Source organism: Anolis carolinensis, chromosome 1 (genome assembly GCF_035594765.1).
Source record: "Anolis carolinensis isolate JA03-04 chromosome 1, rAnoCar3.1.pri, whole genome shotgun sequence".
Lineage (NCBI taxonomy): Eukaryota > Metazoa > Chordata > Lepidosauria > Squamata > Dactyloidae > Anolis > Anolis carolinensis.
The window spans coordinates 25,898,609-25,916,166 of record NC_085841.1 but is presented as its reverse complement, the minus strand read 5'-3'; the positions used below and the strand labels follow the sequence as shown (position 1 = coordinate 25,916,166).

Here is a 17,558-nt window from a genome sequence, read left to right as displayed (position 1 = left end):
CTATGAATTTATTATGTCAGAAGCGAATTGAGAATACAGTTATAATGTATAGAAAAACCACAAACGAAGTTACAAACTTAGCATTATACTAAATTTTCTTTGACCAGAAGCTGACCATTTGGAATGCCTCTGGTGTCACTGTAAGAAGGTCCGCCATTGTGCATGTGGCAGGGCTCAGACTGCATTGTAGTAAGTGGTCTGTGGTTTGCTGTTCTCCACACTGCATGTCATGGACTCCACTTTGTAGCCCCATTTCTTAAGGTTAGTTCTGCATATCGTGGTGTCAGAGCGCAGTCTGTTCAGCACGTTCCAAGTCACCCAATCTTCTGTGTGCCCAAAAGGGAATTTTTCATTGGGTATCAGCCACTGTTTGAGGTTTTGGGTTTTAACCTGCCACCTTTGGACTCTCACTTGCTGAGGTGTTCCCGCGAGTATCTCTATAGATCTTAAGAAGCTATTGATTTAAGGCAACTATAATATTCTCAAACTGAAAAGGAATTTGCAGTTGCTTATGTTAATCTAATTGTTTTTGTTACTACTCTTTCAATATGTATGTTTCCATTTCAGGAACTAGAACAGTACAAGAAAAATGCCTCTAAAACCTGGAAAGAAATGGACTTTGATTCTTGACTGTGAAACATGTCTCAACCTGATTTCAACTTCATTGCTCTGCTTTGTACATTTAAGTTTGTTTGTGTAAGTTTTGTATGTTCAGCAAATCTAAATGATTCACCAGAAGTATGTTTATTGTTGTTGATAACAAAAGGGAATTTGTGAATCTCAGCAATAGACCTCAAACCTGTCATTTAATATCAGACAGGCAGTTTGGGTCTATTCTCTGCTAGAATACATTTACATGCATATGTTGTCCCAATATATCAATGGAGGTAACATGAAAAGTCAAGTCTCTGTTCAAATCCACTGTCTACAATGTAGTGAATGTCAGGGATATTTCTTCATTGAGCATTTTGTACTCTATAAAATGATGATGTCCTATTTTTATCCAGTTAGGACAGACACATCCATATCTTGTCAGCAAACTGAAGTGCACATATTAAATGATACTTTTATTTAGACTATTTGAAAGAATGGCCTATTTGACTTTTGTTGTGACAAAAGCTTTCTTTTGCTAAGGAAGAGATAAGAAAATTCTTTATGGATATCTGTACCATTTGAAATATACTAGACATTGGGGTAAATTAATAAAACATTAATTCCACTTAGTCTTTAAAAAAAAGATTTTATTACAAACCATCCATGATTTCTCCTCTTTCATTATGAGACTTAATATTGGGTCCCAACACAGTTTCAATAGAAGAATAAAGTGATGAATCTGGTAAGTGAAACAAGGGCCAAGAAATGTACTGGGACATTACTGTTGTATAGCTCCTGGTTATGTCAGTACTTGTAAAGTATTTACACACTTGCATGGAAAAATATCCAGTGCAAGCACTAACCTTTCACCCACGGTGCAGTGACATTTAGGCACAGCTTTGGTTCCAACATCACAACAATCTCCCAAGGAATGGCTAAGAAATACGGTTCTACTGCTTTACCTTCTACTTTGGTACTATGGCAGAACTTACGTTTCACTGACATTGAACAGAATCTCTTTACTTGGAATGAGGAGACATAATACTTAATATTGTCATGTTTCTGCCCAGCTCTTTAAGCTGCTCCTCACAGGGCTTGTTGTCCAGACCCTTGATCATTTTAGTTGCCCCCTCTGGATACATTGCAACTTGTTAACATGTCCCTTAAACTGTGGTGCCCAGAACTGGACACAGTCAGAATCATTGCCAGTCATATTTCCAAGACATGCCACAACTGTGGGTGTCATAGCAAGGAAGACAGTCATTTATATCTCTACATAATTTATTGTTTCCTCTGCTGGGACACAAAGGAGGGCCTTTCCAGGAGATCTCAATGCTTGAGAAATTATTGTCAGAATGTGAGAAATAGATGGCAGGCTAGTCACAGATAGCTCCAGACAGAGTCCATCAAGGCTTTGGTGACAGAAATGGACCCAGGAATATTCCCAAGATACATAGTGGTGCTTTCAGTTGCTTCTCTGAGGCAATTTAAGGCTTCCATCAGTACTACTATGACATAACAAAAATAGGCACTCTAATTTAGTCATAGGTTCTTGCTTTTGAGCATGTATTTCTTGCTGTGTTTTATCTTAGTTCCTAAGACAGCATACAGAGCACCCTTGACCGGAGAAAAATCATTGAAGAGTACTCCCAAGCAAAATAACAGAAAGAGGCACCGTAACATGGAATTATTCCTAAATCTATCCCTAACAGGGAAAGTGGTAATTTCAATCTATTTTCACATTTTAGATGAGCAAAATGCTTAACACAACTTAATAGAACTGCTTAAAATGCTCCACAAACCCACACGGATTCATCAAACTCAATGGGATTTTGTTTTTAGTACATAGGTCCAAGATATTTCTACCGACTCTTACTGCCTCAGAATAACTTTATCTCTTATTTTAAAGCTTATAGTTGCTAGAATTATGAGTGCTGGGAGGAAGGCATATAATAGTAAAAAGTCTGTTGTGAATCGGGATGGTCCTCCAGGAAAGTTTTTTTCAATGAACTGAATCCCTTGCAAGAATGTACAGGGAGACACAACTCCAGCAGAAACATTGAAATGACCTGTGAAAACAAGGATTTTCAGCAACAGCACTACTATCGAATAGAAGAGGTTCTATATCAACACTTTCTCCAATTCCTTCAGAAAATCTGGCCATTTAGTAGATGCCAGGGGCTCAAATTTCAGCAAGATTAATTGCATTCTAACTTTTCAAGGATTTTTATTCTACTGGTCATGGTAACTGGAGAACCTTCTTTATTGTTTCTCTGCAGTCACTAACATAGGTGGAAATTGTATGATCCATAGCTACAATGTCCTTTTGAGAGGATCAGCTGGAGCCCTTGAGATACCCACCAATGTCTTCATAAGACTTAGCACTCACAATAAATTTCATTCAGGGCAAATATGGCTGAATAATGCTATTTTTTGGCCACCATCCCTACAAAATAAGGAAAGCATCAAGCCTACTAAAGTGATAGAAAGTGATGGAATTTTACTTCTAGTAATCAAAAGTAGCAATTCTGGTAGAATGGTTGGCCCTTATAGGACAGAAGGGGGTCAAAATATCTTGGTATGGTCATCAAACCAAACTTACTGGAATTGCTCCTGTCCTTATTTTTAAACCTCAAAAAGGAAAGACCAAGGTAAAGATAAATATATTTAGGGTTATTTTTGTTTTCAGTACTTACCACATGTAAATGTCAATCCAGAAAATTCATTCACAACAAGGATCTCACTGGCATACTTTTGGAATGTAAAATAACTCATCATTTTAATAGGAGTAGGCATGTCCTCCATGCTCCTTCAAGAAACAAACAACATGGTCATACTATAACAGTGCCTCTCATATTTAATAACATTTCAGAGGACACTCATCCACCTAGTGTTAAATGCTTTGAAATCCCATTGATCTCAATAAGATAATTTCAAATAGATTAACTGAATTATGACAGATATTTACAACTTTGTTTTAAAATCATTTGGTAATGTTTACCTTGCCCCCATTATTATGGGCTTTGTGATGTCCCCTGGGCACAAAAATGGCAGTGTTTGTTACTAGGCACATATAATGACAACAGAGTGATGAAGAGACATGGAAGAGGAGAGAGGAGGGGAAAAGGAAGAACCACTCCCTCTTTTGTCTTTCCCTTCTCGGATCACCTTAATTCTCTAGTTAGCATCACTCCTGGCGCTGAACAACAAACAGCACCATTTTTAAGCCTGGTGGACACTACAAAGCCCAGAATTGTGGGGCATCCCCTGTTCCCAGGTTGCCTGAGCCTGGGGAAAGCAGAATTGTGGTGAACACGGTGAGATCCACTTCCTGAATAGAAAACAGCATAACTGTTTACACTAGCTCAAAACAAGGATTAGATCCAGAGTATCCTGCATCTTTCGTTAATGCAATTCAACGCTGCATTAACCTAAATCAGCTCCATGTGTCTTGTAGCTGCCACTGAGCTGATTCATCTCCCCTTTGGGATAAAAGGGCCTCAATCTATTAAAATATACTTTTAGCAACATTTCTGACTCAAGGCATATGACAGATGTATTTGTGACCAGAGAATTACTTCTCTTCAGACATGCCATTTATATTTGGGAGCATTTCCAAATGGATACTGTCTTTTATATGAGGTGAGAAATCTGATCATATTTCTAGTTTTAGGATTCTTCTTTCATGACTTTGTAGAACTCAAGAGTTGTCTTATTTTAAGAACTCTGTTCTGCTATTTCACTTTACCGGAGAAGAAGATGAAATAGTTTCGTTTATTGTGTACACAACAATTTCTGAGTTAGGCAAATCTATTTTGTTGGTGTGGGCAGATCTCTTGCATTTGTAATTTTTTTTTGTTAGTTACAGTTAAATTCCACTATCCAAAAATGAGCTCAATGTGACATGAGTGCCTTCCTTCCTTCTCATTTCACCCCTTGCAACATGGCAGTAGATAAGCCAGGCTAACAGCTGGTGGCTGTGTTAGTAAATTGCACGTCTTAGATTAGAACATAAATGTTTACAGTCCCAGTCCAGCACTCCAACTTTCTTTGTTATAGTTTTATGAGGATCGGTACTCTTTACATTTTCTCTAGTCTTATTTTCTTTCAAATAGCACTTCTGATGGCATTTTTATTAATATAAACATACATAGTACATTGTGTTTGGCCTTACCTAATAAGTCCACTCCCAGCTAAGACACCTGCTATGTTAAGCAATAGTGTTATTCCACTGACCACATTTGGATTTTGAATGATGCCAAGAAAAGCCAGCGTAAGCAGTTCACCAAATATATGTGGTCCTAAAAGAGCAGCAAAGAAATATCCAAAGCGAGAAACTTCTGGGTATAATCCCATAGTCCTGTGTGAATAAAATAGCTTTCTTCAAATAGAGGCTATTATTCCCCTCCCAAATTAGTCAATGAAATGTCTCTTTGTTGAAAAAAGTACCATGTCCCTTCATTGAAATCTCTACTATTCAAAAGTAACTGAAATAAAATCAAGGGGAGGGTTAGGGTCGAACCTTTTCCCTTTGTGTGCAACAGGTTCTATACACTAAGAGGATTTCACATAAGTGCCACATTAAAAAGTTTCTCTGTAAGTCCCAAACAAGTAGTGTTGTCTTACTGAGTCTGCACACACTAGTCCATACTTCACAGTAATGTAAGATTAATTCGGTGAAAGTCACATTGATGACAGTTCAGTGATCAATAGGAGCCAGCATGGGTTTGTCAAGAACAAACCCTGCCAAACAATTTCACAACTTCTTTTGACCAGGTCACTAGTTTAGTAGATACTGTATAGATGGCAACACTGTCACCTGGAAACATAACTTGTTGAAAAAACATGCTCAAAGAGTAGTGATCAATAACTACGCTTCAGCCTGGAAGGATCTGTCCTAAGCTATTAGTCTTCAATTATGGGTTGAAGGAATCCCTTATCAAATTTGCAGCTGACACCAAACTCTGGGGGGGGGGGGGGGGGTAGGTTGGATAGCTCCTTGTTGGGGATGCTGGAAATCCTGCATTGAGCAAGGGATTGAACAAGATGACCCTTGAGTCCATGATTTTTATTAAAGTCAGTGATATCAATGGAATATGCTGCAATGTCTAAGCAGAAACATTTACCCTACCAATTGTACCTACCAATATATAAAGACACTATAAAGTGCAACACCAATGATGCTAAAGGGCAGAAAATGCACAATATAGGCAAGCAACATTTGCCACTTCTGATATAAACCATCTTTACTTTCTTGGTCTGCAACAGCCCGTAATGCTGGAACTGAAAGGTATACAAAGAAGAAACAATAGTTAACCAAAGCAAAAACTAGTAAATTTGCAATGAATAAAACTTTGCATATATACTTCCTTTTGTATAATGTATAGACAAAGTACTGTCTTCCAGATAGTGTTAGAATACAGTAGTTATCAGCCCTGGCCTGTACACACAGTGGTGAGGCCAGGTGAGAGGTGAGAGGGAGGAAAACATGCTATGCTCATATGTTTAGCAAAAAAGTAGTCAGTTTTAAAATATTAATTTTATTTTTAGAAGAGTCTACACAGCTATGGTTTACCTACTTGGCTTTCTCAGTGCTGGGAAGGTATGGGATAATTAAAATGGATGGCAATATCATACAGATGGCTCCCTTATAGAATGCTGTTTATGAGCCACAGAAATTCCATAATAAATACTATTTTTTCTTATACTTTTTATGTGGATGGATTAACATCAAGACTGTGGTATATACAGACAACCCAGTAACTGTTTTCCTTGGGAGATATCTAGGTGTCATTATTATCAATAGTTTTGATCAGAACTGGCTACAAGATTTAAAAGTTTTTCCATACTATGATTTTCATTGGGATCATAGCTACTAGAGTGGGGTTGGGAACAATGACCACCCCCTCATGTTGTGCTCCAGATCCTACTAACACAAAACACAGAGTTGCTTGTGTATTGTAAGGAGAAAGACGTTAAAAGCCTCCTCACATTCATACTCCAACATATATATGCCTCCAAATTAAATCCATACACCTTAGTACTACTGTGGTTCATCTCATGGTTTCCAAACTTTGTTCCTTCAGATGTTTGGACTTCAGCCCACAGAAGCCAACAGTCAGGCATCCAGGAGACTGAAATCCAAAACATCCCAAGGACCACAGTTGGAGGAGCCCTAGGTTAGATTAGACCCACTGAAGAACCTGTTGAATGGTGAATCAAGACATAGGTAAATCCCATTGATTCATTGGTTCTAACAGTCAGATTTATCAACTCAGGGCAAATGTACATGGAAACATGTCCTACATGTCTATAGCTGTTACTAATGAAATAGACAACACTTACATAGGGCCAGTGCATTGAGTATTCCTGTAAATGGTAGAGCGGCCACACACTGGTAAATGAGTCCTATACGGTCTTGCACACCTCCTTTAAGAAAATCATTGTTCAGCCTCAGAAGGAAGAATGCCACAAAGAGGCCAAATAATACATTTTGAGAAATCCGCATTATTATGCCAATCTTATCTCTGGATAAATTCTTTGTTGTCCTCCTGAACGGAAAGAATTCAGTATTAGAAATGTAGTCCAAGTTCATTCTCACTTTGAGAGCAATGAGAGTCTTTACATACTGAAACCATGTTCTCCTTAAGACAGGGCTCACCTTAAGAGGATGCACAGTTTACAAAGCACACTGGGAGAGTCTTCGCATTTAAAGGGTACCGGTGGCAGTTCCTTCACATTGCATTTTGCTTCTTCAATGGCTTCCAGAGTTGTGCAAAAAATCTCTGAATTCTTATAGGCAGAAGAAATGGTTCGAACTCTGCTGTAGGTTTCGAGTTCACGCTCCTTGCTTTGAGTGTCTACGGATGTTAGATCCACTGTGGAAATTTACCACACAAGATTGTATCAATTCATTTCACATTGTGTTTTCACCATAGTCCAATCCATAGAAACATAGGGTTGGAATTCTGTTAGTAACTTATGCATCATATTAGACATTCCTTTTGATGATACACACAACCTTTTTAAATATTAATCAGGACAAAAGCAAAAGCAATTTGGGGCAGGGAAGGCAGCTTGTCTTTCCAAACAGGGACGATTTTCGTTGTCCTCTCCATTGACACAGTGCCCTTAGCCCATTTTCATGGAACTATTTCATCATTGCAAATGTACACACACTTCAGTCGATCAACTTTTTCCTGTGTGCTATCACATTATAGTTGAATATCTCATACAGTTATATAAAAAAAATCTCTCATGAAAAGGTTAGAAATTAATTGAAATAATTTACAAGCATGGGAAAAGTCCAGCCATTTTTCTAAAAGAATCTGATTTATTGCTTACAAAAATACTTTGTTAGCTCTCAAAATCAGAAATAAAGTCTGTTAATTGTTGCTTGCTTTATAGCTATGTCCAAAGAATATGTACTCTTACATCTTAGGTTTTTGCAGACTTGAGAAAATTAATATGCTGTGTCATGGAAAGACACCCCCAGGTCACGCTAAAGGGCCCTTCTGCCCCATTCCGAATCCTTTCAACAAGTTTCTAAACTCAGTTTAGAAAGACTTACCATAAAAATCAAAAGGGCTGGAATGTTCAGGGCATGTGTAGCCATGGCCACTAAAAAAACGGATCATGTCTGATGGGCCTCCGCAGAAAACCAGTTCTCCAAAACTCATGATGCAGATTTTATCAAATACCTTGGAAGGAAACAAAGACAAGATCCATTGTTTTGGAAATACTTCTAATAAAAGATAGAGTAAAACTAGTGAAAACACTTTAAAGCCATGTATATGGAAAGTTTTGTGTTAAATCAATTAGGCCTCCAAAACTCTAGTTGACATTTTATGTGCCAAAATGATACACCATTTGTGCCAAATGGGCCTCCAATGGGAGGGTGTTTCATAAGTGGGATGCCACAACAAAGAAGGCTTCCCCATGCCCGCTCCCCATTATGTTGCCTTAACTGATGCAACACAGAGGAGGGGTCCTCTAGCTCACCTTAAGGAAGTTAATATACAGGTGACACTCCTTTAAGTCTTGAGGTTTCAAACTGTTTGTATTCTGATTGGAAGTATATTAGGCAGTATGCTAAACAACATCTTTGGTGCCTCTTACCTGAAAAAGTTCTGACCGTGGTTGATGGATTGTAATAATCACTATTCTCCCCTTGTGAGCAAGTTCTGAAAGCATCCACACAATCTGATTGGCTGTCATGCAGTCCAGACCAGTGGTGGGTTCATCTAGCAACATAACCTCTGTGGAAATAACAGCAGTAGTGCTTGATGGCTCAGATAAGAGACTGTATGATGGAACAACAGATTACTTCATCAAAAGTGAGATTATTCACAGAATTAGCAGGAGTCAGGAGCCAAGAGCTGGCAGAGGGACTCAACCTTTCCCTCCTGAACATGAAGCCATTTCCCTTTTTTACTTCTCTATCTTCAACCAACATTGAGCAGAAAAAACCTATGATATATCTATGACTATGTAGTCAACTCTGGATACTAAACATTAGTCACACTGTAGGATCTAGATATTCATAGGGAGGTGTTCTCTTTAGAAATCTCCAAATCCTCCCATAGAGTCACATTGGAGGACCTAAAGAGAACATTTGCCTTGCTCCCAGTGGAATGCGTTCACTGCGCCTGACTGGTAGCTATTTCTTGAGTATGTTTTATGATTTTATGTTTATAAGTTTTAAATGTATTTAGGTGAGTGTATTTTATTGTGTTTTGGTGGGCTTGATCCCCATGTGAGCCATCCCAAGTCCCTTCGGGGAGATGGGGAGGGATATAAGAATAAGGTTGTTGTTGTTGTTGTTGTTGTTGTTGTTATTATTATTATTATTATTACCTATGAATTAGGAAAGCCTTGAGTAGGAATATGCTTAAATTATTGTTTATGGGGAGTAGACTAACAAGGGATTACAACCATCCTCGAGAGAACTGCAAGTCAGGGGTGGGGGTTATAGTTGTTTAAATGTAGTTCATTTTAGCCCACTGATTTGTCTTTTTGGCAATAAATGATATCCACAGAACTGTCTCCTAGTTCTACATTGATTCTTTTCCTACCAGCTTTCTTCACTGTCTAACTTTCATAACCACACATCGAAACTAAGAATATAATTGCCTGGATAATCCTGATTTTTGTATTCAATGACATATCTTCACACTTCCCTAGCTCCTTCATAGATAACCTTCCAAGTCCTAGTCCTCTTATATCATTACTACCGTTTTGATTCTGTAATAATTAAGGTATGGAAAAACCTTGAACTATTTCACTGTCTGCTTTAAAGTTATATAAATCATTTGCAACCAAATTATTTTTGTTTGTTTTTTTGTTTGTGTCCTTCCTTCCTTGACTTTCTTCATTAGTGAGTACTTTCCTCCTGTCAATATCTCCTGGTCCTGGCCACATTCCATGAGTGCTGTAACACATGTGCACTCCACTCCAAGCATCAACAGCTCACTATATTGGAACGCACAACCAGGCTGACCCAAGACATTTTGCTGCAAGAGGCAGAGCAGCAATTGGTAGCTCATATTCACCCAAGTTAGGGTGGATGTTACCCAAATACTTATTCGCACTTGAGATAGACAATCCCACAAACTAACTTTGGCACTTTAAAAAAATCAAATTGAATTGGGAACAATTTGATGCATGATACTCAGTGTCTACCACTTTCAACTTAACGGGAGGACCAGCCTTATTGGGAAGTAATCCACATGAGTTGGTCACATGAGTTGAAAATCCACAAGAATTGATCGTGGTCATGTGGAAACAGATCTTGGGAAATACAGTTTTTGGACCATAAGTCCCAGATCCTCCTTGGAAAATATACTTTTTGGACTTCAACTCTCAGGTTGTATGGCCATTGGTTGTGGATGGGATTCTGGAGCAGACATTTTAAAGATGAAAACATATTCCAAGAATTGATACAATTATAATGGAATATTTGAACAGGACCAAAGGACTCAGCTAGTTCAAAATAAGATCTCATCTTCTCTAGAGATTTTTGACAGGATTATTGAATAGGTAGCTTCTGAGATAGCCACTCAGCCAGTCTGCTCAAATTGCCCCTAGCTCTGGATTATGATTGTAAGTAATTTGTCTAAACTGAGGAGTAGTCATTGCAAATCCCATCAGCATCCAAACTGAGACTGCAGCTTATTCTGTGCTCAATCTCTGGCAGGTAGGGGAGGACATGTTGGACTCCCCTGAAGTTTAATGAGCATCCTTAGATTGAGACTCTGTGACAGATGAAAAGTTCTATTAAAAACGTTGGGGAGAGGTGGGTGGTAGGTGTGCGTACCAAGTGACAGTCTAATCAAAAAGGACAGGCGGATTTGTTTTGTTCTGAAAAGCTCTGTGCCGTACTCACTGGGATCTTGTAATAGCTGTGCTGCGATTGAAACACGACGTCTTTCCCCATCAGAAATTCCCCGAAAAATACGGCTTCCAATTACACTGTTAGCAACATGACTGAGACTCAGCTCAGCCATAACAGCATCAACCTGCAAAAACAAGGACCGTTCAGGAAGAACTGGAGGTAAAGATTGTCTGCCCAGATGCTGCTTGAGCATCCATTAAGGTTGACAGTCTTAAAAAAAAAAGCCACATAAAACATTACTCTGAATGATGGAGAAAAAAAACCAGGCTGGATAAAACGTGTCTTTAAAAGACAAAATGCCATGACACAAAATGAGGCTTAATGAATCATTAAGCTATTATCTAAATAGGGACATTCATCTAAATCAGTGGTTCCCAACCTTTGGGCCTCCAAGTGTTTTGGACTTCAACTCCCAGAAATCCCAGCCAGTTTACCAGCTCTTAGGGACTGTGGGAGCTGAAGTCCAAAACATCTGGAGGCACAAAGGTTGGGAACCACTAATCTAGATGGATCTGATAATTATGCTTAGCAGCTCTGTAGTGCTTTATTGAGTTCAATAACTTTGAATAATAGGTCAAAATTAGATGGATCTGATTTTGAGGACAGCTATAACTCACCAGATGCCCTAGATGAGGAATTGTTGCTCCTCCTTAACATGATCATCTGCTTTAATTTTGACCTATTATTCAAAGTTATTATGTGGATTGCTGTGATAATACCTATAAAATGTTTTAAACACAATAAAGCACTACAGAGATGATAAGCATAATTATCATCACCTATCTCCCCAACTCCAAGGCCCCTCCCACACTGTCCCTACGTCCCAGGATCTGATGCCAGATTATCTGTTTATCCCAGGTTATCTGGCAGTGGAGTCTCATATAATCCAGTTTAAAACAGATCATCTTGGATCAGATCCTGGGATATAGGGCAGTGTAGAAGATACAGAATGTCTCGACTGAAAATGTGTCCCAGATTACAAGGAGCAGCCCTTTATTTCAGGAGCTGTCAGAGAAGAGCCATTGAATCATACAGTTGGAAGAAACCCCAAAGGTTACCCAATCCAACTCTATTCTGCCATCCTGGAACATCCAGAGTCTCCTTAATGGATGGTTTTAAACAATCGAGAGAAAGAGATTCTACCATACTTTGAGGCAGTGTATTCTATATTCAGACAGCTCTTCCCATCAGGGGGTTTCTTCCTGATGTTTAGGCAGAAATTCTTCTTGTTGTTGAATTCATTGTTCTGGAGCAGCAGAAAACAAAATTGCTCCATCTTCAATATGACATTCTTTCAATTTTTTTAATATGGTCATCATGTTGCCTCTCAACCTTCTTTTTCAGGCTAACTCTACCACAAGCTCCTTAACCATACTCCTCATAGAGTATGGTTTCCAGATTTTTCATCATGTTGGTCACCCTCATTGGACATGTTCCAGCTTGTCAATATCTTTTTTGAATTGTGGTGCCCAGAACTGGACATGGTTTTCCAAGTAAGGTCTGACCAAAGATAGAATAGCTATTATTTTCCTCAGTCTAGTCAAGACGTCCTCCATTGGAATATCTGCTCAGGCTCAGTCTGGTATGAAGACAAAAGAACTATAAGTAGAGAGAGGATAGACCCTTAAATTTGTCCTTTAAAATCTTGTACCTTGACAGCTGGCTGCAGAAATACACAACAGATTAGATCTTCCCCGCTATTTTAATTACTGTAATTATTTCTAAATTGGTATCTCTACAATATAAATTAGCACTTATATGTAAACCTTTATCCATTAATTTCTTTTTGAAATGGGGCAATGCGTAACTCACCATTCTAGACCAAATTGTGTGTATTATGCCAATTTTTCTTAGAAAGTTTCCCAAGCTTTAGAGCTTTCAACAGTACAGAAGGTCCCTTCCAACCCGATGACTGTGAAAATGTGATTGTTATACAGTACATCTGGAAGCACTATAAAAATTGTCTTTCTTGCTTATATCCAAGAAGGCATTTTGGTGCTGCCTGAATCATTTCCTCAGATGGGAGCAATGGTGAGTCTGTTGCAGAAACACTTCATTGTGAAATCAGTAGAAAAGGGCTGCTTTGCCAATTCACAGTGACTACATGTATATTTTAACAAGTTTTAAGAAGCTGTTGTGCCATCTTCAAATGTGACTCAAGAAGGCACATCTGTAATGTGCTAAAATATTATTTAAAATACTCACTAGGATATGAACTAATACTTTTCTATAGCCACCATCTAGGAATAGTTGGCAAGTCACTCCTTTTCCATTATAACAATGTCTCAAACCAGAGCCTGAATGGAACAGTCAAGTCCAAATACTAAACTACATTGGAAAAGCCAGAGAGAGAGAGATACCATCTGTCACCTCTCCTTTGGAATATATTGTTAAGGGTGACCAGCATGCCAGGTTATCTGGAAACCAAATTCTGTGAGAAATGATGGAGGAAACTGAGTAGGTTTCACCTGGAAAGAGTATGACAAAGGGAATATGAAATATCCCAAAAGGCTGTCAAGTGGAAGATAGAATAAGTTTATTTTCTCTTACTCCACGGAATGGGACCCAAATCAAGGAATTCAAATTACTTCTTTTGAATTTATTTGTGGTTCAGGTTACAGCAACTTGGATAACTCTTTTCAAGTTCAGACTTAACCCAGAGTAGATTCATCACCAAAGTGACATGGCAGTTGCCACTGCCACCACATCTGAGTTATGACAAAGCCTAAGGCTACAACTTAATTTATTTATTTATTTACAACATTTTTACCCCACCTTTCTCACCCAAGGGGACACATCCTGATGAGCTCAGACATGTGCTGACTGTGGTCCATTTTGGTTGTCATTCCTGACGTATGGCAATGCTAAGGGCCACCCAAGGGCCACCCCACCATAAGGCCCACCCAGGGGCTTTCCATATACCTGAATGCAGAATCTAACCCTGGTCTCCAAAGTTGTAGTCCAAAGCTCAAACTACTACACTATGCTGCTTGGTTCTAATCAATTTCATTGCTTTGGAATTGGCTGGGGGTTTTTTTGTTGTTGTTGTTGCTCCTAATGGATCAAAACATCCCTTTGATTCATCTGAACCATGTGAAGGAGTGGACATTTTAAAGTTGTAACTTTCCACAAAATCATTTTATCTAGAGTGTCTTCCAGACATTTAATAGTACAGACCTTCTTTTTAATGAATTCACGGGAGTGCTTCTGGAGTGCTAGCAAAGCAGTGTAAGTCAAACATTCTTCTATAGTGAGGTAGCTCAATAAGGTTTCATTCTGAAAAAGAGGGTATGCAAAATGCAGCAGCATTAGTTTAGGAAGCAATAACCACCCAAACATATACAGGCAGTCCCCGAGTTACAATCATCCAATTTACAAATGACTCATAGTCAAAAAAGGGGTTGAGACCACAGGAAGTGAGAGAAATCTACCGCTCGTGAGAGAAATCCTCTCCTGAAACTTAACATATGGAAAAGTTGTCTCCATGGAAGCTTTCTCTCCAATCCTTGTTTCCACAACAAGCCAAATTTTTCAAAATCCAGTTATCACAGGGATAGAAAGTGAGGTGAAAACTTCTGAACAGGGGCACAGACAGCAAAACAAACACCACAGGGATGTTAACTCTTCTCTATACTATCCTAAGAGGTGTGTGTGTGTGTGTGTGTGTGTGTGTGTGTGTGTGTGGAGTTACACCTATAAAAACTGTACCTGTTCCGACTCACATGCAAATCTAACTTAAGAAGAGTAACTTGGCGACTGCTTGTACACCCATTGATTTCAGTGAAGTACATCACGTTGGGAAAAAAATGTCATGAGAAGCTGAAACAATTGTCCATTTCCATTTCTCATTCAGTTTACCCATTTAATGATGCCACTACACTGATTAAAAGTCTCAGATTTTATTACTCTTTTTGTTTTATAATGAGTTAAAATGCACAACTCAGAAAGCTCATATAAAATGCCAATAATTATTGCCAATTTTGTACTCCGCCCTGAGTCCCTTCGGGTGAGAAGGGTGGGATATACATGTTGGAAATAAATAAATAATAAATAAATAAAATAATTATACCAGGAGTAGGCAAAAAATATTGTGGGATAAACAAAACATGTGTGGATTTCCAGAATAAATTGGAAGGAACAGGAACAAACCTGGGATTTTTTGGTCTTTTTAATCAGTCTATATGCATCCTTTAAGCCTATGCTTTTCAATTACATTATCAATTTGTGAATTTAAAAAAACCCTCCTCCATACACATAAATTATATGTAGGTTTCTCCTAATATACACTTTCCCCCAGTACCGTAGATCCCCTTTTGTATGTAGGTTTGCCTAGCAGACAAGTTATTATACGACAAGTCATTCAACACACATATTTTTGCAGGATGTTTTCCTTGACATGCTATTGTGTTTTCATTTATACATTTCTGTGTGCAATTAACCCCCCAAAAATTGATAAACACTCCCCTCCCATTTTTCACATTTTTTCATTCAGAAAATTCATATTGTCAAACTCTGGAAAAGGCAAAAACTGAAATATAACTGCATTCAAGTTCATATCCTGATATATTTTGGAACTGTGGTGTTAATACATTTGAATCAAAGTGCAAGCTGAATAAATTTCTCTTTCATCATAATACTATCATCAGTGTCGGTGATAGACAACTACCAAACAATTTATGTAAATGTAAAAAAAGAAAAGAAAAAGAAAGAAAGAAAGAAGCAAAAGCAAAAACCAACCTGGAGAACATAAGAAAAACAGTTCCGAAATTGCTCCTGTCTCAACTCACGTCCATTGACATATACCTGACCAAGAAAGTTTGTCTTGTGGTTCAGTCTTCCCGCTATGGCATCCAACAGTGTTGTTTTTCCAGATCCTAATACACATTGGGAAATGTTATAGAGTGATATACCGAGTTCACAATCATAATAGAAAACAGCCACCAATTGCTTAAGGCCTATCATCCTCCACAGGACTGTCAGCGTTTGAACCTCTCTTTGTTAGCTGCACTTTTAACAGCAGCTGGAGCTGCAGCACATGGCAGGTGCTAAAACATTTAAATCCATGCTGTGAAATGGTTTGCCTGCTGATTTCTGCAGTTCAAATCTCTGTTGAAGGCAAAGCAACCTGCAGTGCTTTTTTCTCCTAACTGGATAATTGGCAACCATGCAATCGGTTAACTTGTGAAAAGTCCACACTTCGTAAGAAGAGCCAGACCAGCTGTCATATATTTCTATAGTTATAGTTACATCTAAAGTAAGTGGCACCTATAGAAATGACTATATTTCTAGAGGGGCCACTGATTTTACCACAGCTAAATTAGTATATTTTGTGGCCTTGTTGACTATGAGAACACATCAAGTCTACTACGCTTTTGAGCCTAAATCCAGTTCTTTAGACTTTATCACACCAGCCTGTTGTAGGACAAAGGAGGAAAATCATAGCCAATCACTCAAGCAGTGATATTGAAAGCTATTTATGAGTACTGTATTTCCCATCAATGTAAAGGTGGGCTCTGCCAACGATTTAACTCAAAAGCAACAACAGGAGAGGCACAGTGTCTTGTAATAAGTATGGATTACAGGTGTTAAGATTAAGTGAGAACTTAGTAAATCCACACCTATGAAGTTTCAATGATTCAATGGACTGATTGAATTTGGAACTGAGAAAAGAACATGGGCTTTGTCCACAACTGTTAGTCGAAGTCAGTATCAGATGTGAAAATTACTAAGAGCAAATGCCAGGAATCTTCAAATAGCACTAGGAACAATTTCCGCTTGAAAATCCATAGCACCAGTGATGTCAGTCAGAGTTGGCAATACTGACTACATGGCCCAGTGATTTGAGTCTCACCCATACCTTTCAACTGGGACAACTGGGAGGTTTAGAAGCTTCATTTGGTTCAAAGTGCTGAAGGTAGACTGTTAACTGGAACTGGTTCCAGGGAGCATATATCTCTATTGTTTGAACAGTTCCACAGACTACTGGTCCATTTCTCCATGGAATATATAGAGTCGCCATAGATTTTCCCCGTCTCTGCCCAATGTTGGAGGTCTCATGCTGGTAACGTAAGGACTATGGATCTTTCTAGGTGATCTCTTTGAGGATATCCAAGATAGGATCCACAGAATTGCACCATAACTTTATTTTCTGTGCAGAAATGTAGAAATACACTACTTACCAGAATTCCCCAAGATACCCATGAGCTGACCACTTTCAATATGAAATGAAACATCTTGGAGAATCTGTCTGTTCCACTTCTTATTGTATGACGGAATATTCCACCAAGGTCCGACACGTTCCCTTTAGGAGGCAAAATAAAAATGTAGTAAGTGGAGTTGGCAAGAATGTGTTGTTATGTACCTTCAGGCGGATTCCAGCATATTGGGTTATCTTGGCAGCATTTCACCAGAGAGAGCGTGCCTTGCCTTTCTCTGAAGTTGACAAAGTATAACTGAGATAGGTCTCCATGGCTGAGCAGGTATTTGAACCCTAGTCTTCCAACATGTTACACCAAACATTGCTATTGCTACATTATTCTTACCATCATCAATCAATCAATCAGGCATTATT

General features: G+C 38.6%; 2 protein-coding genes across 3 annotated transcripts in view; one reads left to right on the top strand and one right to left on the bottom strand.

Annotated features, from left to right (window-relative positions):
• The window catches only part of dync2li1 (dynein cytoplasmic 2 light intermediate chain 1), a 34,527-nt gene extending 33,308 nt beyond the window's left edge, over positions 1-1,219 (top strand). For both annotated transcript variants that reach the window (XM_062971385.1, XM_003224043.4), the window contains exon 13: positions 568-1,219. In XM_062971385.1, coding sequence (XP_062827455.1) covers positions 568-630 — 63 coding nt within the window. In that variant the 3' untranslated portion in view covers positions 631-1,219. The remainder of the gene's footprint in view (positions 1-567) is intronic.
• Positions 1,210-15,973, bottom strand: abcg5 (ATP binding cassette subfamily G member 5). The gene is made up of 11 exons (XM_008115726.3): positions 15,725-15,973; positions 14,165-14,263; positions 10,979-11,111; positions 8,713-8,852; positions 8,165-8,294; positions 7,256-7,472; positions 6,940-7,145; positions 5,739-5,877; positions 4,769-4,954; positions 3,291-3,403; positions 1,210-2,663 (listed from the first exon to the last, which is right to left on the bottom strand). The coding sequence occupies exons 1-11, from the start codon at positions 15,947-15,949 to the stop codon at positions 2,467-2,469; spliced, it is 1,785 nt and encodes a 594-aa protein (XP_008113933.3). The 5' UTR covers positions 15,950-15,973; the 3' UTR covers positions 1,210-2,466.
• Positions 15,974-17,558: the final 1,585 nt, after the last annotated feature.